The sequence below is a fragment of the Agelaius tricolor genome, unplaced genomic scaffold, assembly GCF_023055355.1.
Source record: "Agelaius tricolor isolate 1412-34295 unplaced genomic scaffold, bAgeTri1.0.p SCAF_14, whole genome shotgun sequence".
In the NCBI taxonomy this organism is placed as follows: Eukaryota; Metazoa; Chordata; class Aves; order Passeriformes; family Icteridae; genus Agelaius; species Agelaius tricolor.
In genome coordinates this window covers 4,621,822-4,644,426 of record NW_027269274.1, presented here as the reverse complement: position 1 = coordinate 4,644,426, position 22,605 = coordinate 4,621,822, and the positions used below count along the sequence as shown (strand labels likewise).

The 22,605-nt window shown below is 41.2% G+C and overlaps 1 protein-coding gene across 4 annotated transcripts in view; it reads left to right on the top strand.

Moving 5' to 3' along the window:
* MITF (melanocyte inducing transcription factor) overlaps window positions 1-22,605 on the top strand; it is a 99,956-nt gene that overhangs the window by 72,870 nt on the left and 4,481 nt on the right. For 3 of the 4 annotated variants that reach the window (XM_071439357.1, XM_071439359.1, XM_071439360.1), the window contains 7 exons: window positions 7,669-7,896; window positions 9,010-9,093; window positions 10,408-10,503; window positions 15,972-16,089; window positions 18,617-18,673; window positions 19,651-19,726; window positions 20,815-20,962. In XM_071439357.1, the coding sequence (XP_071295458.1) occupies window positions 7,669-7,896; window positions 9,010-9,093; window positions 10,408-10,503; window positions 15,972-16,089; window positions 18,617-18,673; window positions 19,651-19,726; window positions 20,815-20,962 (807 nt within the window). The remainder of the gene's footprint in view (window positions 1-7,668; window positions 7,897-9,009; window positions 9,094-10,407; window positions 10,504-15,971; window positions 16,090-18,616; window positions 18,674-19,650; window positions 19,727-20,814; window positions 20,963-22,605) is intronic. The other variant, XM_071439358.1, reaches the window with a different exon arrangement.

Here is a 22,605-nt window from a genome sequence, read left to right as displayed (position 1 = left end):
TGCTAGAGTTGTCTGGTAATTCTTGTGTTGGTGCTGCTTGGGCTGTAGCAAGGGTGGGGGGCTGTGCTCGGGCTGTGGAAGGCTTTGCAAGGGGAAGCTGGCAGAATAGGTGGCTCCAGACCATCTGCCTGAACTGGTTTTGGGCTTTCAGGCAGCTGAAATGTCTGTAGTCCTGTGACTATGCTCCCTCTTGAATTCACATCTCTATGCCAAGTCTTGCAAGAGATTTTGGAAGAAACTTTATATCTATCTTTGACAATTCCTGTGAGGAGGAGTCATCGGTGTCCTACTGTGAGTAATCTCAAACCCTCTAGTGCTGATGCAAGTGCTGCTCAGCTTCCTTCTGAGAGAGAAGGGTGGCAGAAGTGGACCTAAATATGTGGTGCTTGAATTAAGCTTTTCACCGTGGTAGTACCATAATTCAAACTTGTGTGTCAGGTGTAGTTGTGTGGCTGCTGTTGTTGCCTATGAAGTCAAAATATTTACTCTCTGAAGCACCAGGGGTAGGTAAAATCATTGCAAAATATTTGTGCCTGACGTTTTATGGAGTCAGTTGCTTGTCTGTCCTAAAATGTTGTGGTGTTTTTTGGTATCTTTTCAGAAACTGTATAAAATAAAAATTTATGGCATGTGTGTTGGGAAGTAAACAGCTGAAATGTTGGTTTCCTAACAGACAAGTAGCAAGACTTCAAAGGACCTAATTCTGACTGAAAGCCACACTTGTAGAATGGCAGCCAGCAGGCCACTAACATGCAAATTACATCAGTTCCTATCTCCATGAGTACATTTGGCTAAACTCTCTTTCATTTCCTTAGATACCATTGTCATGTGCTTCTATAGCTAAAGCACAGTTTTTAAATACTAATCTACAGAAACTTTGGCTTTCCCTTGGATGAAAAGTCACATTACTCAGAGGACTTTTTGGTGATGGGCTGAACAATCCCTGGTTGTGTAAATGATGGTAATTCTGTACAATGTGCCTTTTCTTTTTCATAACATTTGCTTGAAGATGAGTGTTGGATTCACTTACTTAGACTGCAATCATGATGGCAGATCTTAAATAACTTTCTCCTGTCTGCTTTGGTTTTCAAGTTCAGAGGGATTTGGGGTGAATTAGGTAACCAGAGAGTTTTGTTTGCTAACTGATGTAGTTCCCTTGTGTTTGCTGTGTCCTAAGGTGAAATGATGGAATCAGCTCACCATGGTTGTCATTCCCCAGTCAGTACAAGTCACTTTTCATCTTTTTCTTGCTCTTGGGCTTTCAGGTCAGTGTTGTTCTGGCCATTTTTCCTGGGTAATGGGTTAAAAGAAAGGGGAGCAAATGTACTGTAGAAAATCTGGCATTAAGGGGAGAATGGCAGCTGGAGAAGTCGCTGAAAAGGTTTATCTATTATTAAATTCACAGTAGGCCCTATGGGGAAGCACAACCCAATCAACTTAATTTTGATGACATTGTAAATGAGGTGGCTGTTCCATCTTGGAGGACTGGGAAGGTCTCAGAAAGCAAGAGGACTGAACTTCTCATGTGAAGCTGCTGCAGGCCACTGACGTCTGTAGCGGGGGAAATGTGATGTTGTTTTGTAATGTTTGAATGCAGCATGTGAGGAGATGTCTTTGAGGATGAGTTAAACAATTGTCTGGTTATTTGGATTGCTCCAAGTTTCATGGGAGGAGGGTACTTCCTGGCATTGCAGTGAAACCCATGATCAATAATTAATGAAGTTAATTGAAGGGATTTTATGGTCTTTAAGATTCTCAGACTTAGTGACCAACCTATGGTGAATATGATTTTACAGATTAACAGAATCTTGAACCTGTACTGGAAAACTTAAGGAGAATAAATCACTCTTACTGTAAGTGGCACTAATTGATTATCTTTCTCAGATATCATTCTCCTAATTTTTTTTTCCCTAGCAACAAAGAACAGACACTTATTTATACAGCTCCCTATTTTTATTCAAAGTCCTAGAAAAAAGCTTGTTCCTGCTGTTGTTGGGTCTTTATACTTGGAAATGATGGGTTGAAGCAGCTTTGAAGCCCAGGGCTAGCATGGTTAACAGGCATGGTTATGCAGTGGACACAGCTGAGGCCTGAAGCCCTTGCAGAACACATCAGTGGATGTGGTTTTGTATCGTTTTTCTTTGGGTACCATTAATTGTTAAATGACACAGAATTTTAACCTTTCTTAAAAATCCCATGACATTTAGCTGTCTAGGCAACAAAAAGTTCTATTGAACTGAGAAAACTGACCCAAAAGTATTTTACTTGTAATTGCAAACTGTAAGTCCTAAGGCAATTTGTTTGAAACAAATGGTCTTTTTAATTAAAAAAAGAAAAAAAAAGGGAGCGGGGGGCGGGGGGGAGTGGGATGGGGAGAAGAGTCTTCCTCTCCCTTGGTTCACTGTCCTCTGGACATCTCTGGTATGTCCCTGCTCAAATAAAGCATTGAGTGCTTCAGCTTTACTGTCACAGGAAGCTTCAGGGATGTTTTTGGTGAGAAAAATCATCTGTGTGGTTTTGGGAACAGGGATATGCTCCTTCCCAGCTCATGGGGGCCAGGGCAGTGGGGCAGCCTGGAGCTGCTGGCATTGTCATGGCCTTTGCTCACTTGTGTTGCACCAACAGAGGATTTTGAGGCATCTCCAGCTTTGCTTTGAAAGCAGCAGTATTTGGAGATGAGACAAGCAGGATGATGTGATTTGAAGCTGTAACTACAATGGGAAAAGCAATTCTTGGTGTTCCACCTTCAAGAAATACTCTCAGCACAAGACCTGCTGGGTTTGTGCTTGCTTCCAGGATTTACCCATTGCATAGAAATCAAACCTGTGCAAGGACAAATTCAGGAGAGTATAAATAACCCAGATCAACTACCTGAGCCTGGTTACCTTGATCCAGATGTACCAGAGACTCAAAGCTTGAGCCTACAGCAATTAATTGACTCCCAGCTATGGTTGAACTTGATAGTCTTAAAGGTCTTTTCCAACCTAAATATTTCTGTGATTCCATGACCTTGAAGCTTTCGTAGAGGACAAGTGGTAGCAATGCCACAGTTCATTAAATATTTTTATTCTGGTGTAAGTCCCGTTAGTTTTTATTGTTAGCCATTTAATTTCTGGATTACACTGTGCAAAACACATTTGCCAAGCCATTAGGCTGCCCTGGCCTGTGCCTGCCCAGGAGTGAGCTCTCCTGGGTGCCTCTCCAGAAGGAATTTGGTTACTGCAGCACTGTTCCACGTTCTTGCCATCATTAGCAAGTCATTAGTAAATTTAAGTCTGAGTGATTCCCAGCAAGACTCGACAGAAGGAGTGAGTATCAGCAGTATTGTTTCAGTTGTTTGTGTTGGCTTCATGCAGAGGAACTACTTGAGCCATGTGCTTTGTGCTTAAGCACACAACTATGCTTTGTGTTTAAATTCCTGAGTCCTTGATCACTTAACAGGAAATATTTTTACTTTTGGAAACTGAAGGAAGTGTGTGGGTCTGCTCAGAGGTTCTGTCATTTCTGTGTAATATAATGCAGATTCTGAAGAATGTCATCTGACATTCACCTAAAATTCCCACTGATAGGGTTTGTGTGCTTAAAGCTAGTGAAAGTCATTGATTAAATGTTTGCTTGATTGATACCAGACCCAAGGGCTGGGAAGTCTGCTCTATGTATGTGGGTTATTACTGTTCTTTCCATGATGTGGAAGAAAATGGGCAGCTACTCAGATACTTGAACTGGATGTATGCCCTGGAATTAGCAGTCAGATTTCAAGATGAGTGAAGGTATGAGAAAGCCTTTCCCCTGCTCCAGATCATGTTGTTCTCCAGGGTATTCCAAAGAGTGAGGGATGAGTGCTGAGTAGTCAGGGTGGCTCCACCCAACACTTTTCTAGCCCAGCTCAGCTTTGTAGGCCTGAGCTGGGTTACACATGGGTGCAGTCCAGTTGTTTTCTTTCTACTGCCTTTCTCTGTGCTTCATCTGAAGAAAAGAGATCCTCCTCAGTGCCAGCATGGCAAGAGCAGATGGAGCTTGAGTGGCTGACAGAGAGACTCAGTGCAGGAGTGCCTGATGCTGGGGCCAGCCCATGGAGAAGGGGAGATGCTGCTGAGCTGGCATTGAAGCCTCTTCTGGAACTGAACCAGTTTTGGGGCTCTACTTCTGAGGCAGTCTTTTACTCTTGTAGTCAAATTCTTCTGTTACTGTGCTGTGATAAATTTATCTTTTTTTGCCATCTTGTCTTAACTCATTTCTGAAGTTCTGCAGATGATAATAATAATTCTTACATTACTTCTTGTTTGTCAATATCAAAATGCCCAAAACGCAATGTTCTGCTCAATTGAGTAACAGTACAGCAACACTTTGGTTGAGATTGCTGGAGATAGAGGGTTGGAGATCCAGAGGTTTTGGTTTCAAGTGGGTTTATTTTTCCTTTAATGTCCTTATTCAGTCACATTTCTTAGGAAGTGTATCCAAACCAATAATTTATCATCTTGCTCTTTGTGTCTCATGAATTTGGATGAACAACAGGAACTATTCTTCACCCAAAATGCTAGAAGGGGCTGAGAACCAAAATTAGACCTTAATTCAAAGCTTTTATTCATGGTTTCAAGTTCAGGGTTGTGGAATTTCATTGTAGGGTTTCTGGGGTTTTTTTGCAGCTCTTTGCTCATGGGATATTTTGTCAAAAAGGAAGAGTGCTTTATGGCTTATCTAAAGAGTGATTCTGGGGCATCTTGGGGAGTTTGCCCAAGAAGGCACATGTAGGTTGTCTTTGATGTAGAATCTGCAAATAGGATGCTCTAGGCTAAAGACAAATTCTCAACGAACAGCATAGAGTCCATTAGGGTAGTCCCCACCAGATTTCCATGATGGAACTCCAAGGAAACTCAAGAGAGCAGCCAGTGACAAAACAGAGAATCAAAGTCTTCTTCATGTCATTTTGGAGCAACTTAATGGCAGAAAAGGCAGTTCTCTATGTTCTTTGGTTCATTACTAGACTTGTGTGGGCTTGTGACACGTGAACTCAGAATTTGCCTTCCCTGGCATGCCGAGAGCAGCACAGACCATAAAAAAAATTATTAATTGAGTAGCAAAATAAAATATTTTAATGTAGAATAGCACAACAAAATCACAGAGAGAGTATGTTCTTGTGAAATAAGTTTGTGTTTCACCAACAAAAATCCTGTCAATTAGGCAGTGTGTGTCTCAAAACTTGACAGGTAGTGGATTCAGTTAAATGTGTTGGTATATATTATAAATAATGTAGTATTTGATGATACAGGGTTGAGATGTAGATCTTGGAACTTTGCTGGTGTCTCTCCAGGGAGTGTGAAGGGTGGGCAGGTGATGAGTGCAGAGAGGAGAGACTTTGCTCTATCCTGGGATGGAGAACAGCAGAGATACCTGTGGAGGAAAAGCAATGTGCAGATTCTGTCAGGCAGTTAGGGATTGGTATTAAAATAACATATTCAAAGATAAGTGTTACAAAAACCACTTGTTTACTGAAAACTTCATCTACTTGGAAGAGGAAAATTTTGTGAAAAATGGACTTACCTGGACAGTGTAGCTCTTAGCACTGATGATAGGAAAATTGATAATGCGGTTTGGGACTGACAGCAACAGCATATCACAGCACAGTGTTGTCTGTTGATACAGTGCAACAAAGCAGATTAAAATTTGTAGAAATTCTATCTTAATGTGCTTTCCTGGAAGTTCAGATTTCAGAAAATAATGCCAGTTGTGCAGTTTTTATGTGTTTGAGCACAGACTTCTTCAAGGAGCTGGATAGAAAGAAAAAGTAACTTCTGGAAGGTGCAGGGGGACTGTGCCCAAGTGCAGATAAGTGCAGTTGGAACATGCATTACCCCTTTGTCAGCCATTCCTGAATGGGAAAACTTCTTGCAACTCTAGATTGGGACAGAATTAATGGCTTTGAGGGACCAGGGAAGCTGAGGATGGGGTAGAGCTTTTTCAAGTGCTTCACATTCCGCTGCAGGTCCTGGGTTGTGCTGGGAAGATGAGGACAGGGCTGCAGAGCCCTGTGGGTTTATCCAGGGCACCCACTACCAGGGAATATGTGTTAGGCTCATAGGGCATTTATTCAGTTATTTCTTACTCTGTACTTTAAAACTTTTAACCTTACTGCTAAAGAAAACTACCATTGTGTGTTAGCACGACTGGAACGAAAGCTGAATAGCGAATTCGCCTTGAGCGAACTGTCAATCTGACTTTGATAGCCCATCACTTAAAAGGTCCTTTTATGTTTATGAAAAAGCATGACATCAAAGCCAGGGGAAAAAAATACCAATGCTTAGAGCTTAACTTAAACTTGCATAACTTCCAAGAGGAGGCCTTGTGTGAACTGTTTGTTTGTCCACTTGTATGGCTAATTAGCGTAGGTTACTAAAAGTCTGAGCAGTGGCCATCAAGTTTCTTCTGCTCTTCTGGGGTTTGTTGTGCTTCCATGTGTGGATCCCTCAAACTGGAGTAGCATAGACCAAGGATATTGCAGTCGCTTCTCTTGCAACCTCTAGGTAGCATGCTGGAAATGCTTGAGTATAACCATTATCAGGTGAGTTGTTATTGGAGCCTTATTTTAAAACCTGTTGCTAAGAAGGTGTACAGTGTACAGGAAACCCTTTTCCTCTGGTTTCTTGGGTGCTTTATTTAATTTCTTTCATTCCAATAAGTGGGGGTCACTTGTAAGAGCAAAAGTCACTTTAATAGAATTGTTTTAAAGCAAGATAAGTTCTCAGCGTGTTGCCATATTTTGGGTTGATTTCTAGCTTCCGATAATAACGTTAATTATCAACGAAAGGCAACAAAGAGTTTCCAGGATATGGTGGAAAATTTTAATGGGGAAAAAAATCGCCATTCTTCTCTTGCTTATTTAGAATGTGCAACAGTTGTTCAGTATGAGGATTTTCATATTTTGTATGTAAAAAATTCTTAAGTACTGAGAAGCTTATCTTAAATACAAAAATAGCTGTTGCTGACGACAGTGATTGATCTGAAATGAAACACTTCTTTTCTTGCATCTTATTTGCATGATGTGTTTATAAACAGGCTGTCTTATTTGTATATGATTTAGGCTGTATATCTGAGGTATAAATAGCCTGTAGGCAGAAAAAGGTGTCTTTGTTTCTTCTTTTATTTAACCAAGGTATTAATTTTAAAAAACCCCAAACATTCAAAACCTAAACAACCAATAATAGACCTTTTATATCTCTGTTATTTAATACTGGATTAAGGATAGCAATCCATACTTCTCGATTTTAATTGTTAGCTACTAACAAGTAAAATGAGTCCTGCAGTACAAGTCATTTCTCCATATTTTAGTGAAAACTAAATGTCACATAGCTGAAGGTCTGAACTCAGAACTGACTGTTCTGGAGTGTCTGTATCAACTGAAAACCCGAGTGTTGGTCTTAAGTGAGAATTCTCATGTTGTAGAAAAATAACTGGAACTTTTTGGTGTACTGATAGTAAGTCAGCGGTTGAAAGACCAAATCATAAAGTGGTTTCTTGCCATCAAATGTGAGTTAGTGAAGCATTGTGGACTTCCTTGGAGCTGTACAGGTTTCCCCTTATGTCACAAATCTATAGCTGAGACCCACAGCACCTGCAGTGATGTTGTAAAAAAATAAAACCTTTTTATCCTTTTCGAATTGTGTCGTACAGGTGCAGACTCACCTTGAGAATCCAACCAAGTACCACATTCAGCAGGCCCAGCGGCAGCAGGTAAAGCAGTACCTCTCTACCACTCTAGCAAATAAACATGCCAACCAAGCCCTGAGCTTGCCATGTCCAAACCAGCCTGGGGATCATGTCATGCCACCTGGGACGGGGAGCAGCGCGCCCAACAGCCCCATGGCTATGCTCACCCTCAACTCCAACTGTGAGAAAGAGGTAAGAGCTCTCCCGTTCGTGGTTTCAGGAAAACAGAGCTGTCATCTGCTTTCATTAAGTTGTTTTAAAACCGTGTTTGCTCACTGTTAAGATGTTCTGTTTATCTTTTTCTGTTCATCGTGAAAATGTAACTGCTACCTCTGTGTCTGCCTGATTAATAGATATTTTTGGCAAAAAGCCCGTGTCCCTCCAGCTTCTTGTTTGAACTATTTTAGCTAGTTTATACTTATTAAAACTACTTTTCTTGTTCTCCAGCCCATTGCTTGATGCACACAGTGAATAATTGACCTTTGGAGAATACAAAGCAGCTTTTTAGGCTGTAGCTTTCTGGAATAATGTTATTTATGGCTTGTTCGTCTAGAAAGTGCAAAGAGCAAAGCAAAAATAACTGAAAAAACACAAAGCTATTTTGAGATATTTTAGGTATTTTTATGGTAAAATTTGAGCAAGTCTCCTGCATAGCTGGAAGGCCAGATTATCCCAGCTATTAGCTGCCCTAAAATGTCACTGATTGCTGTTCCAGTGCTGCAAATATAAGACTTCAATAGCCTATGTCTAGGAGTCCTTTGCAACGTTGTCTTCATCTTTATTGGCAAAACTGAGTTAGATGTTACATGTCTGCTCAGGCTCCAAAGGAAAATGGTTGGGAAGATATGAACAAATATAAGAATCATGTCAGAATTTTTGTAACATGAAAAGTAGGAGGCAATTGTAGAGTTTCTCTTGTCCCCTCAATTCCCCCTTCAAGCTTTTGTGCCAGATTTTTAGTACAGATGCATTCCATGGCCAAAATGTTACACAGCTTAGAGAAACAGCTATTACAGAACATATTTTGCACATGCAAGGGTAATACTTGTGCTCCATAGTTTTGAAAGAAATTTAAATGAGATATTTCCATCCTATTGTCCCAGCTGTATCCAAACACTTTTTTCTTGAGGATATTTACAGCTTCACTTTGCTGTGTCATCGGGAACATGTGTGCATGACACTATTTCATTCGTGCTCTTTTTGGGACTGAGACTGTGCCATGAACTCAGATCCATGCTTTGCTTTTTCTTCTTCTTCTTTTTTTTTTTTTTTTTCTTTTCTTTTTTTTTCTTTTTATATCTGCAGGGATTTTATAAATTTGAAGAGCAAAGCAGGGTTGAGAGTGAGTGCCCGGCTCTGAATACACACTCACGAGCATCATGCATGCAGGTACTGGATGACACAGGAGGTGGAGCACAGGTCCCCTTTCTAATGAGCATGTTTCTTTCATGTTATGTTGAAAAATAAACTTACCCCACAGTGTCTTTAAGAAGTTGAATATAAGATATATTTAAGGTACAATACAGCAATGTTGTTTATTAGCACTGGTGTCAAAAGCACGTGAAGATACCTGGAAAAGGCTCATGCTGTTCTAGCACAGTGGTGCCATAGCAGAAGAACACATCAACCATTTAAGGTTTTGCATCTGAAAGTCTTTTCTAACTGGGTTTTCCAAGACTGCATAGATGTGGTTTTGCCCTGATAATCTCTAAGTCCACATTTCTATGCAGGTCACACTTGTGCTTTAAAAAATGATATGAGAAAGCTTTGATCTGTCTGTGCTAATTCATCCTCAGTAACCACCCTTTTATATTTCCATTCTTTTTCTTAAAACTAAGGGGGTTTTATTTCTTACCAGAATCAGTAACAAGACTTTGAGTATGGGCTGTAACTGTTAGTTCCTTTCTTGCCCTCACTTCCAGTCAGTGTAATTTGTTGTGATCACACTTTCTGGAGCTGATAAAAAAATCCCATGTACTGCTACTTTTCCCATCACCATTATGCATTGATTCTGTAGATCTCTGTCATTTAATCTCTGTTTTTATAGTGAGCAAAAGGGAAATAATCCTGTCCTGAAATAGTCAATCCTGCAGGACAGTTTGGAGCACATGTGTGGGTGCTGTGAAGGGCTGTTTCCTCCTGCCTGTGCAGGAGCTTATGGAGGCACCTTCCAGCCCAGCCACTGAAAAAAGGTGTTTTGTACCACCTAAAATCAGCTCTGAGCTTCCCCTGGGTGGTGCTTCCTGGGAAGGGTGTGTGACACACAAATCCAATGGATTCTGCTGCTGGGGGCCAGCAGCAAATCTTTGCTCCCTCTCCTTCCCTGCAAGTGTCCAGGGCTCGGTGTTCTGCCTGTGCCCAGGTTTTTGTCCCATTTTATGGAGGGGAGGCAGCAGTGCTGCAGTGGGGAGAGGGAGTCCTGTCCTTAGAGTCACTTATTCCACAGGCAGCTTCCTCCTCCACTGCTGCAGGAGGAGCTGTGTGTCCGTGGGCAGGAGGTGCAGGGGACCTGCTGGTGGGAGGAGGGGGTTGGACCATGAATCCTCAGCCCTGCCATGAGCTGAGTGTCCTGCCTGGACAGCAGGAGTCACAGCTGAGGCATTGCCCAGCTGCACAGGCACCTCTGGAGTGCTTTGTCAGGCTCCTGTGTCCCTGTGATTCTGATAACTGTCCTGTTTCTCTTTGTGCACCTCTCTGCTACAGATGGATGATGTGATTGATGACATCATTAGCTTGGAGTCCAGTTATAATGAAGAAATCCTCGGCTTGGTGGACCCAGCCCTGCAAATGGCAAACACGGTACAATGGGCCTTTCCTTCTGGTTTCCCTGTTAAGTCTAACTGGTTTTCCTTGAGAGGAAGCAAAACTGCAGCAGGACTTTTCTTCCTTGCAATTAAGTAGTTATTGCATTGTTCTACAGAGAGTAATTAGATTTCCTTTGAAGAGTTTAAGGTGATGCAGTTGCAATGAAAAACATGAATTTAAAAATACAAGCTGGAGTCGGGACGAAAGAATACAAAGGACAATTTTGCTTTTCTTATTTCTAAGTCAGTGGTGAGAGTATTGAAGCAGAGGAGTAAACTGTGCTACCAGGAGTAGCTCATTCCCACTGATGTTGAAGATTGTCATGGACTTATACTTGTCTTCAGAAAAGAAGGAACCTCTGCCATCCCAGGTTCCTGAATGTTGTCATATTCAAGTAAGAAATTGTCTGCTGTGTGTTAGCATCTCTATCCAGAGACACTTTCTGTTATCTCTAACATCACAGCTTTATCTCTGCCTGATTTCAGGTGGGGAGAAGTCCCCAGCTAGATGTCAGCAAAGATGTTACAGAATTTAGCAGGAGGAAAAAAAAATAATTAAAAAAGGAATCTTCCAAACAAACAAAAGGGAAGGAAGAAAGAAGATTGAAAACTGAACAAGGCACGGGATGTGAGAAACCCGTGATAAAAGCCAAGAACATAGAGGTGCAGAAAGCACTGAGGGAAAGCACAGGTGTCCTCCAAGTGGCTCTTCTGGTTTGGTTCACATTGCTTTGAGAATTAATATAATCATACTTCTGGCATAATCTGATTTTGATCTTCTGTGGAGGGTAGCTCCAGTGAATTTTTTGCCTTAGGCTTAAGTGCTGTTAGATCTGGCTGAGTAGATGTCTGCCAGTGCTGGCGTCTGTTTCTGTTTCATCTGGTGCCAAAATTTGCAGCTTACCACAGAGCATGGATTTTGTGGCATAGGTTTGCATTTGCTGACAGTAGCTGTCTGATGTCATGTTAACCTGGTCCTGTGCTCCCACAGATTCCCACAGCCCTCTCAGGGACGTGGTGGATGACGCAGGCAGCGTCCCACCAGCTTCCCTCTCTAAATGGTGCCCTTTGAGCACACGGGGAAAGAGCTGCACGGTCCTGCTGGCGAGAATAAATTTGCCTTTAATCTAAGATGACTTGCAAAGTGCAGCTGTCCTGGAATTTGAGAAAAAAACCTCAAGAAGCTGACAAAAGATAGCTTTCAAAAAGTTAATCTGTTTTTCAATTTATCTTTTTTTTTTTTTTTTCCACTGAGGGTTGAGGTTCTTCTGGAGTCCTTTCTCTGAAGTTCCATTGGATTGGGACACATTAATTCAGAAGAGGCTTGAATATCTTCATGCTGTTCTTCTTTTCTCATTTCAGAGGGACCCCAGAGTGGCTCTTTGCTCCCAGACAGGGATAGAAGGTTACTCTGCTCTCTTTTGGTGCAAGGAGCCTCTGTAGTCATTGTTTAGGGTAGTCTGCATCCCTCCTGTGCTTTGCTGTGCTTGGTGCATGGCAAGAAGCCTTGTAAAGACTGTTTGATCCACATTTACTGTGGAATTTCAGAATTTTCCCACTCTGTGTGGTGAAGTCTGAAAAATGAGGATATGAAACAGTGAAATTAAGAATTCTTTACTGATAAGTTTAAATAACTGGAGGAATATATTTCAGGCTCTAAATCAGCCTAGTACCAATCCTGAAGAGATGAAGATTGAACCATGTTTCTCAACAATTGGTTTAGGGAAAAAAAAAAACCCAAGCCAGACACTTTTCTTTTGGGACAGGACTTAGCTCTTAAAACATGCAACATTTTATTAATAAGGAATTAATGCCTACTGACTGAGCTAAGTTGAGGTAGGAGAAATCAAGAGAGGAAATGGTCTCTAAAGAGACACAGGCTATAAATAGCTGTGCTGAGTCTGTGACAAAGGCAGTTGTTGTTCCATAACCAACAAAGAACAAAAGGACCAGTTTGTTACAGTTGGTAACAGTACTTAATTGATAAGCAAAATCAGAGATTTCTGTGCAGGGCAAGCTAAGGGAGTTTCCAAGTACCTTGAATTGAAAATGGCCCATTGCAGTCAACTGTTTGTGAGAGTGGAATAGTATCTGTGGTGGAAAGTATCACAAAATGGTAACTAGTTTATAGAGAAGGTTTTCTGCCTAGATGTCACCTGCTAATTGAATTACTGAGTACTGTGTAAAGTGCTCTTGTGGAGATAACAATTAATTCATCCAGCTAATCAACTCCAGCCAGAGCCTGGTGTGGAAAGCTCTGTGAATAGGTACAGCTCCACTTCTAAATGTGGCTTTCTTCTGGAATTTAAACTCCACAGAAGAGGAGTTTTGTTACAGGGGCTGATGCTTGTAGGTCAGGGAACATCACAATACATTGTGGGCTGCATGAGCTGGGTGCAGAGCCCATCCAGTGTGTACTGGTACCTTAGAAACAGCCTTGTTATCATACAGCTGATGTCTCTGTGATTTTAGACAGAATGTGGGTGCTTGTTTTGTTGGAGTAGTGGAGGAGAAATGAAAGCCTCAGACTCCCATGAATGTACACTATGATGAATCTGCAGTCATAATTACCATATTTCAAATTTCTGTTATATAAAAGCCATTATTAGGAAAAAAAAAAGAAGCAGATGCAGAGTGATAGGAAGATTTTAATTTATTTTACTTGGTGTTTGTGCAATATGTGATGCCAGGACCTTGAAATGTGAAATCTCCCAAGTGAAAGCATTTTCAACCATGCTGTTTCAATGAAGAGAACATGCAAAACCTGGCATAAGCCACCCTTCCTTCATTTACTTTTTGGAAGAGTAAAGGTGGATGATCTGGCTGATGCTGCATTTTAATTCCTTCTTAGCCAGAAATAGCTAAGAAAGCTGTAAGGAAAACCATATTTAGGTTGGAAACATGCTAGAATTTGAAGAAGAGAGGGAAGGAGCTTCCTTAGCTCCAGAAAATTCCATGTCTTTCTCAAGTTTGAGTCTCCAGCTTCCCTATGAAATGGCCGTGGAAGTTTTGACATTCTCCCATCTTGTACTTGAGCATGGTGGTGAAAGGCTCAACTGTCTTAGAGCCAAAATGTTTGCCAACAATGTGTATTTTTTCCCAGATTCTTCAAATAAGAAACAGTTGAAATAAATGCCCAAGTGTCACTGCAGTGGGCACATAATAAATTCCTTTTGGGCTTTTTTTGCCCCATTTAAGTCTAGTGGCTACTTTTGTGTGCTCACCATGCTGCTGTCTTGTTCATCTTAAACCAGTGCCCTCAGCACAGGGGTCCTCTGCCCTTTCCCAATTCCCTAAACCCTGCACAAATGATTATTGGGTTTACCTTAGTCAACTGATTTTATTCCTCTGGGAGCTGTTATAAAATTGAGAACTGAGGATGTGACTCAATTTTAACTTATCTTTAGCTGCAGGTATTTTATGTGACATGGCCCAGAGTGTTGCATGCACTTTATGTTTTTGGAAAGGAATTATTGTAACTTAGTCCTAGAGATGTGACCTGCAGCCTTCCTGGAGAAAAGGCCTCTCAGGACTCATAATGAGCATGGACCATGTGTAGGAAAATGTTACAACTGAAGCTTTGACCTGTGGAGTTTGGGTGCTGGAGAAAATGGTCAAAGAAAGGAGCCGATCAGTCTATTGCTCATGGATCACTGATATCAGTGGAGATTGTTGGCATCTCCCTCCCCCTAATGTGAATTTCTCTGATAAGCATTCCTGTGGACAGCTTTAGCAGCCATGCACATGTGCACGTTCAGCAGTTGCTGCCTGTCTTCTCTGTCCCCTTTTGTGATCATTGCTCACACTGGTCCTGTTTATTGACATGGAAATCTGGCTCAGTGTTTGACTCCTTTGGGGAAAAAAAACCAATCACAAACTGTTGTAACAATCAGGGTCCATGTTACAGTAGGGAAAGCAGCTCGGTGTTCTCCATGTTTCATTACAACCTGGTTGCTTTACCCAGGCTTTGAGATGCCAGTTTTGAGATTTCTTACAAAAAATCTTTTTTTAAATTCCCTGAAGTTCCTAATTAGATTTCACATGTCTGGTTATGAACTTCAAGTCCTTGGGCTACAAACAAGGTCTTTGTGCTCTGCCCATGCTTAGGAGCATGAACAGTTCAAGCACATCCAAGTCAGAAGGGTGTGTGACGCTCTTGCTGTGTCGGTGTCAGGGATGTGTTTGGGGGACCCAAAGACACTTGTAGAGCAGTGAGATTGAGTAGCACTAATGTGGGCAGGTCACAACCAGCACAGCAGTGACCTGAGCAGCACTGTTAGATCTTCCTTTTTTTTCCTTTTTTTCTTTTTCAATAAGGCTGACTCATAGTGAGAATTCAGTTACATTTATTCCTCTGTCTGGTAAAGTTTGAGCCAGGGGACTTTGGTTGTGTAGCTGGCCATTATCTGTTCTCAACAACCATCAGCATGGCTTCTAGCTGGTGGTACTTTACATATCCACTCCTGTTTAATCTGCTTCCATATGGCAGAGAAATTTTCTTGGGTCTCAGTCTGGCAAGGCCCATCAGTAGGAGTTTAATAGTCCTGGCTGTGACTCACTGCATTGTATTCACCGGCATTATTTACATGGGTGTAAAGTTAATACCTGAGTTAATCTCTGCAGGATCAGTGTCTTGGAGGGATTGGTTTTCTTTGCAGCAGTGATGATTAGTGTTGCCACTCAGATAAGACACCTGAGTGTTTTATACCTGTCTTTTCAAAACCAAAGAAGAAATGGGTAAAATAATCCACTCAGGATAATTGCAAGCTTCTTTAAATATGTTTCAATATAAAGGGATAGCTTTGATAGATCTTGTTGAAATACTGTCCTATTTCTGTATAAATCTACTTGTTTAAATACCTAAACAAACACAGCAGAGTGAACAAGCAATTGAGGAAACTTACTGTAAAAATAATCTTCCTCCTACTGGTGTGCGTTCTTGTTATATAAGGCAAAAAACAAAGTAAACTGAAATGTTTTCTGTGTAGGTAGCTTTCAAATCACATGAAAAATGTGATTAATTAATACAGTGTTCTTCTTCCAGCATGTGACAACTTGCAAAGTGCTTCCACTCACATATCCATGGAAAAAGTGGGGGGTTTCTTTGGGAGAGTTCTGTAGGCTCTTTGAGATGTGAGAGAAGTTTAAGGGATATAGATGTAATAGTTTTAGTGAAAAATAAGGAGCAGCAGTGCAGCAATATCATCAGCATTTTACTTCTTCTGTTACCTCTTAATATTTTAAGTCTGCATACTTCTGAGGAGAAAGAACAGAACTTTCCCTGTGTAGATGTTTTATCCCTCTTACCCATGAATATCTGTGGATTTTGCTGACCTTCTTGCAGGCTCTGTTTGCACATGGAAAAGAGCACAGATTACTTAGCATATCCTGACTCTGTTCTTCTGTACAAAGGCATTCATAAAGGCAAACCAAATGATCCTTTTCCTTGTTTATCTTTTCCAGTTGCCTGTGTCTGGCAATTTGATTGACCTTTATGGCAACCAGAGCATGCCTCCTCCAGGACTAAACATCAGCAACTCATGTCCAGCTAATCTTCCTAATATAAAAAGGGAGCTCACAGGTAAATACATCTAAAATACCACCTTGGAGTAATAGTATCACTTTAATTCGGGTGATACTGGACAAAATTTCTGTGATTATTGGAAAGAATGTATGGATGAACAGTTACTTTCACCCTGTGTTCATGTGTGGGTGCGTGTGTGTTCACTGCCACAAGTTCATATAAAGTCCTTAATTGTTACAGTCACACCTGCACTGTGTTGTGTTCTGGGAAGCTTCCATGCACCTTTTCCAGAGCTGTTTTCTAGTTTGGGCTTACTGTTTGCTCTATCAACACCAAACTTTAACAACTTCACATCTGGAGTCTCTGTGGGATTCATGTTGAGGAATGATGCACATTGGGGCTTTACTTCAGTAGGGGAGGGCAGTAATGAACAAATAACCTGTTATGATGTGAAGTCTGGGCATGTAGATCCTTTAAAATGTAAAATTAGGCACTTGGGGGATTGGAATTTGGTGATCTTTAAGGTCCCTTCCTACCCAAGCCATTCTGTGATCCATGAATATGCATCACTAAATTAAAATGAAATGTTCCTTAAAATTTTATGCCAGTTCCTGCAGCGATGCTCTGAACAAGCTGTGGGAGGCAGGGGCAGGAGAGTGGGACACTAAAAACCTTTTTCTCAAGCACATGTGTACAGGAGCAAGATAGTTTGAAGGAAATAATAAGTTTCATATTTGCGGGCATTTTTTATTTCTGCTCACATGGAAGGATATAACCACACATAGGGTACAAATACAAAGAATGGTTGTGTGTAGGCTGAACAAATGAAGATCCACTCTAGAACTGATGGCAAAATCATTAATGCTCAGAAATGCCTGTTCTTAAGCCCAGCAGAGAGTCACTGACCATGCAGTAGGGTAGGGGTCTGGTTTCTTTTTTGTCTGTCATCTTTCTGGGTTTCTGTTGTGAAAACTCACAGGCTGACTCAGTTGCAAAGCAGGTTCTGGGCAGAAATTAGATTAAGCAGAGCAGTTTTAATAGGCCAGGAGGAAATGCCACCTCTCTGAGCCAGCAGATATTTGCATTTATAGGACAGCACAGAATTTGAACTCAGCACCAAAAAAAAGACACACAGAGCACACAATGATTTGTGGCTGCTAGAAAAAAGCAAAGCTTGTACAGAGATGGAGGAGGGAAGAGGAGGCTGGGAAGGGAGGAGAGCTACTCAAAGTCCTGCATTACAGGCAGTTCTGTTGCCCCAAGTATAGAAAGTTCCAGGGGCTGTAGGCTGCAAGCTCAGCCCAGCTTGGATGTGCAGACTGGTGGATTTTCTGCAGGTGCTTGTGTCAGGCTTCAGGCCAAGAAGGCAGAAAGAGAGGGGAAATTGTGAGTGAAGTGGTCTTACTGAAGTCCTCAATACATCAAAACAGAACTGAAATAAGTTTAATGTCTATATGCTACGCTTACCTGAATTTATTTAGATGAGTCTTTTTCTGATCAAAACAAAGTAATACAGGAAAGAAACTTATTGGCTACAGTGAGGGATTATTTTCACAATGGAATGTGTGATAAAAGATGATGCACTCATTGCTCCTCACTGACTTACTGTGGAACTGCAAAGTGCTTGCTGGTTTGGGGATTTGAATGCAATGGGGCAAGGATAATGACCTCACCTTTTAAAAAAATGAAAAGGGGTAAAGCAAAGATAAAATACTTGAAATTGCTTGAGAATCTTAGGACCAAATGAAAACTGAAGAGAAAAAATTTAGTTGTGCTGTTGCCTGAACTATTGCATCCTGAAGTTAATTATTATGTTATTATTGTAGAATATAATAGCAATAATATTAGAAAAATAAAGATAGATACTAAGTGTGTGGAGCAAGGTGAAGGGCAGTTCTGAGTTGAGGAGAAAAATTCTGTGCAGCATGACTGCCATTACTTTCTTTTTTGCTTTTCCCCAAGCAAGAACCATTGTTTTGCAACTTTATTACTAGGAAAAGTGTTAAATTTTTCACCTTTTTTTTTTTTTTCTTCATATAATAGAAACAGTTAGCATAGCTAGAAAATACACTATTCTTAACAGGTCCCTTAAGTGATCCCTTGAGTGCTGTGGTGGTGTGTGTGCACGTGCCACAGAAGGGTGCAGCCTTAATTTGGGTGAGCAGAGCCTGTGAGTCCTGCCTGTGTCACATCCTGAGCAGGCAGCAATGCCCTGGGCATGCTGTTCCCGTGGCTCAGCTCCCCTGGGATAGGTGTGCACACGTAGAAGCTATGCTGGATTTCAGCACTTTGTTGTCCTTGGATCCCTTGCTGAGTCAGGGCCTCCGTGGGAAACATTCCCATCATGGGAGTCACTCTGGAAGTGTGGGAAGAGATGCTCCCCAGGTGCAGAGGTGAAGCTCAGTCCCAGCCTTGTGTTTTGGCATCCACAAGCCCTTCTAGCTCCTTGGAATGGGGGTAATGATTGGTGTGACAAACGCCCATCAGGCTTCCTGTGCAGGCATTTCACAGGCTGAAAGGCTGTGATGGAATTGGTTTAATTCTGATTCCCTCATTCACATGCACACGTGTGTTTTTCCTACAGAGTCGGAAGCGAGAGCGTTGGCTAAGGAGAGGCAAAAGAAAGACAATCACAACTTGAGTAAGTTTTGGTTCCTCACATTTTGCACCAATTCTCAAAATGGTTTTCAGTATTAAATGTTCAAATACTGGTATTTTAAATCTGGATGAGGTACTGCACATAGTATAAAGCACTAGATCATTGTGTTATGCCCATAGATCAAATATCTCAAATTCTTGAAAAATGTGTCCTTAAATCTACTACTGAATTGTAACTGTATTTTTATTTATTTTCAATAAAGCAAGGGAATGAGTGGTTGTTATCAATGGAATTGCTGGGTTCAACATGTGACCCAATTGCTTTTACAAAATCCACCTTGCACAATTTTGCTTTTTTAATTTTAATTTTTTTCAAAAATGTTAGATATGTGGTCAATTTGTAACTTTAAACAACAAATGGGTGCTCAGTATGGCAATTTTATAAATTTTATTTTTGAAAGGAACTTGTATTTCCAAATTGGAAAAAAGTGTTTTAAAATAATGAGCATCTTATGACTTATTAAAGGATCCATAATTTTTCTTTTTATACTTTATAGTAGTAGAAAAAAGGAACTGTTTCCTGCCTTGAGCCACTCAGAAGCCTTTTCCATAGCATGAAAAGGTAATGCAGGAAAATTGGTATTTAAATTTGACTTTTGGATCCTCAAAGTGTTGCACATGGAAGACCACTTGAAAAAAGAGACTGTGCCTTTTGTCCTTTTTTCTGTCTTGGGCTTTCCTTGAGCCTCTGAACATTTGTCTCTGAATTTGTCTGTGAACCTTATCCCTAGAATCAGTCATTCTGATTTTTAGTCTCAGTTAAACTCTGCAGTCCCAAAATATACAGTATAGACAGAACTTCTGTCTTAGTCCATGTGTAGGAGAGCAAAATAAATTATCACTGGATTTTAAGCTTCAGGCATACATTTCAGTGGCGCTTAAAGAAATCTTTGAAAAAAATAGATAAGTTGTGATTAAGTGTGAATATTACTTGTAACATTTGTGCTGTTTTTCCTAAAGTTGAAAGAAGAAGAAGATTTAATATTAATGATCGTATAAAAGAACTGGGCACCTTGATACCCAAGTCAAATGATCCGTAAGTACAACATGCCCAGGGAGATTGTGGGAGGGAGGAGGTAAAAAAAAAAACCCCAAATTCCTATATTTTCTATTTGCTCTTAGCACTCTGTGACAGCAGAAATGCTTGAAAGGTCTCATTATATTTTTTGAAGATTTTTTTTTGAGGGGTTAATTTTTCCCCTTTTGGAACCTGCTTGTGTGGGTATTAATTAGATTATTTTTGTCTCTAATCTGAGTTTTTGTGCTTGGGGTTACTGACTGCCTTACCAGAGTTGTGAGGATGGGAAACCTTATTCTGGTCTGGCTGCTTAGATGGCTGCATGTCTTGCTAAGTGATTCTTTTAATTAATTTAGATGTTACAGCTTGACAAGACAGAACTGGTCCCTGTTTCAGTGAAAATGGAGGGCAGTTTATCTGGGAAGCCATCCATTCCCCTTCCCTCCAAAGGAGAAAAAGAAGGAAAATAAAGAGCATAACTCTGTGCTTGTTCACTGATAATTTGTCAGTGTTTGCTGTAATTTCCCAGATGTTCTTTGTGATAATTCTACAATGATTTTGGTGCTTTTTGCTTGTATTTACACTTTCTCAATGCTGATTCAGTAGCAAGGAATCTTCCTCGCTCTGAAATTTGAAAGTCCACTTAAATCAATGCCCCGTGATGATTTTGGGGAGATTTTCCAGTATTTTGAGGCCCTTGCTTGTGGAGCAACTCCACAGTTACTCTGCAAAGAGGCTCTGCAGCCTCCTCCAAGGCCAGCAAGACAATATGTCTTAGTACCAACCTCCAGGACACACTGCTTTGGTTCTTTTAGGTGGATTTTTTCTCTGACAGGCTGCAGTAAGATGTTTTTTGCCCATTTAGATAAAGTGAGATGATGTGAGGAGATGGTGATGCAGCAGCCTCTCTCTCTCTGAAGCAAACGCGCTTCCCAAGGGCTGTGCTCCAGCCCCCTCTAGTGCACTGCAAACGCCTTCAGCATCCACAAACCTGCACTAAATAGCAGCTGGGTGTTATGTGTGGACAAGGAGCAGTCACAGGTACAGGTGTGAAGGGAACAGCTGTGAGACAGAGCCTTACCTTGGCCTTTTGTGTCCTTCCAAAGCGACATGCGCTGGAACAAGGGAACGATCCTGAAGGCGTCGGTGGATTACATCCGCAAGCTGCAGAGGGAACAGCAGCGCACCAAGGAGCTGGAGAACAGGCAGAAGAAGCTGGAGCATGCCAACAGGCACCTGCTGCTCAGAATACAGGTTTGCTGAGAAATGAGCTGCAAATGCTCTTGGTGTTGCAGCATGTGATTGCAAATAGTGGTGGCTTGTGGGGTGCGAGTTAGAAGGAACCAGAGTTAATTAATGGCAGGCAGTGATGAGAAATCTGCAGAGATTTTTCCAAAAAAAGGCCAAAAATATCTTAAAAAAAAAAAAGAATCCTAACACTCTAGTAGAAGCACTTATGAGTGGTCTGTTTTTGTTCTACCATGGCCAGTGCTAGTTCCAAACCGTACAATCAAAAATATTTATATAGTAATATATTCTTCTGTTTGCCAGGCCTAAGGCATTGGGACTTCATGTATCATGTAGTTGTTGATAGTCACAAAATTAAGTTCAGCTCTTTGGGAGTCTTCCCTGCTGCTTGCAGTCTGTAGAACTGTACAACAGTTCTCCTCAGCACTGAAAAGCAGTAGGTGGCATGAATATGTTTTCTCTGTGGGTTGTTGCCTTGTTAGATTCACCCAGGTTCTCAGTGTTCTGAGCTACACAGAAATGGAAGGGTGAAAACTCCATTTCTCTAACTAATTCCTTTGTCTTAACCTCAAGCTGGATAGGAAACCTTAATCTTGATGCCAATACAGGGGTTTTTTTCTGGACAGCCACCCCTCTCTATAGAAGGGTAATTAAAGTGTACCAGAACTGGGTGTAAGGACACCTAACATGGAGACAGTGATATCCCAGATATCCTCGTGTTGCTGCTCCCCTGCAGCATGAACAGCTGAGCTCTGCATGCAGCTGCAGCCTGCCAGGAGACCCCTCAACACCCCAGATAATCCACCAGGGAGATAATGAAGCTGCAAATACCTGAGAGTCAAGTGTGGAAGTAAACAGCTTTAAAATAGAACAGGTCAAGTTGAGCCTCAGCACAGTTTTGTACTTGGTTGAGCAATCTGCTGCTAGAATGAGATGATAAAAACACACAAGCCTTCCACAGAGCAGCATCAAGCAATGGTGTTTCAAAGCTAAGTGAGATCACTTCTTAAACATTTTTCATCTTGCTTTGTATTACCCATCTGCTCTGGCTCCTTCAATCAAAATACCATAAAACCCAGACCCTTGAATAATGGGCAATGCATCTGGCAGCAAATAACCTCAAGTGTGTGTTTTCCTTTTTGTGTTGATTCTGATTAATCATGGAATAAGAAACTCCTGGTTCTGGCACATTAGCTGATGGAAGAAGTGCTTGCTCATTCCACCTTCTCCTCGATCCTGCAGTGTGCCATTACAAGCTTGTTTCAGCCTGGAAATGATGGAAAAGGGTAATAATCAGCCTCAGTGACAGGAATATCCAGAAACAGCACAATCACAACAGAGATTGTGATTGCCTAGTATAATGCAGAAGTAGAAACAAAATGTCTCTTTTGCTGATGTATTTGTGAGAGAGCGTTTCTGTATGATTAAATGTGAAGGTGGGATTTAAAATTTTCATGGAAATTTGAAGAATCCTGGCTCTGTGTGAAGTCTGAAACCTTCCTGTGACTTCCTTGTGATTTTTTCTGCACAGGAATAGTGTTGTTGCTCAGTTTTGATTGACCTCTTCCAGCTCTGCCAGACTTGTAGAGTGAGAAATGTCCCCTCCAGAGTCTCAACAGGGATTGATAAGGATCACATAGACATGTTGT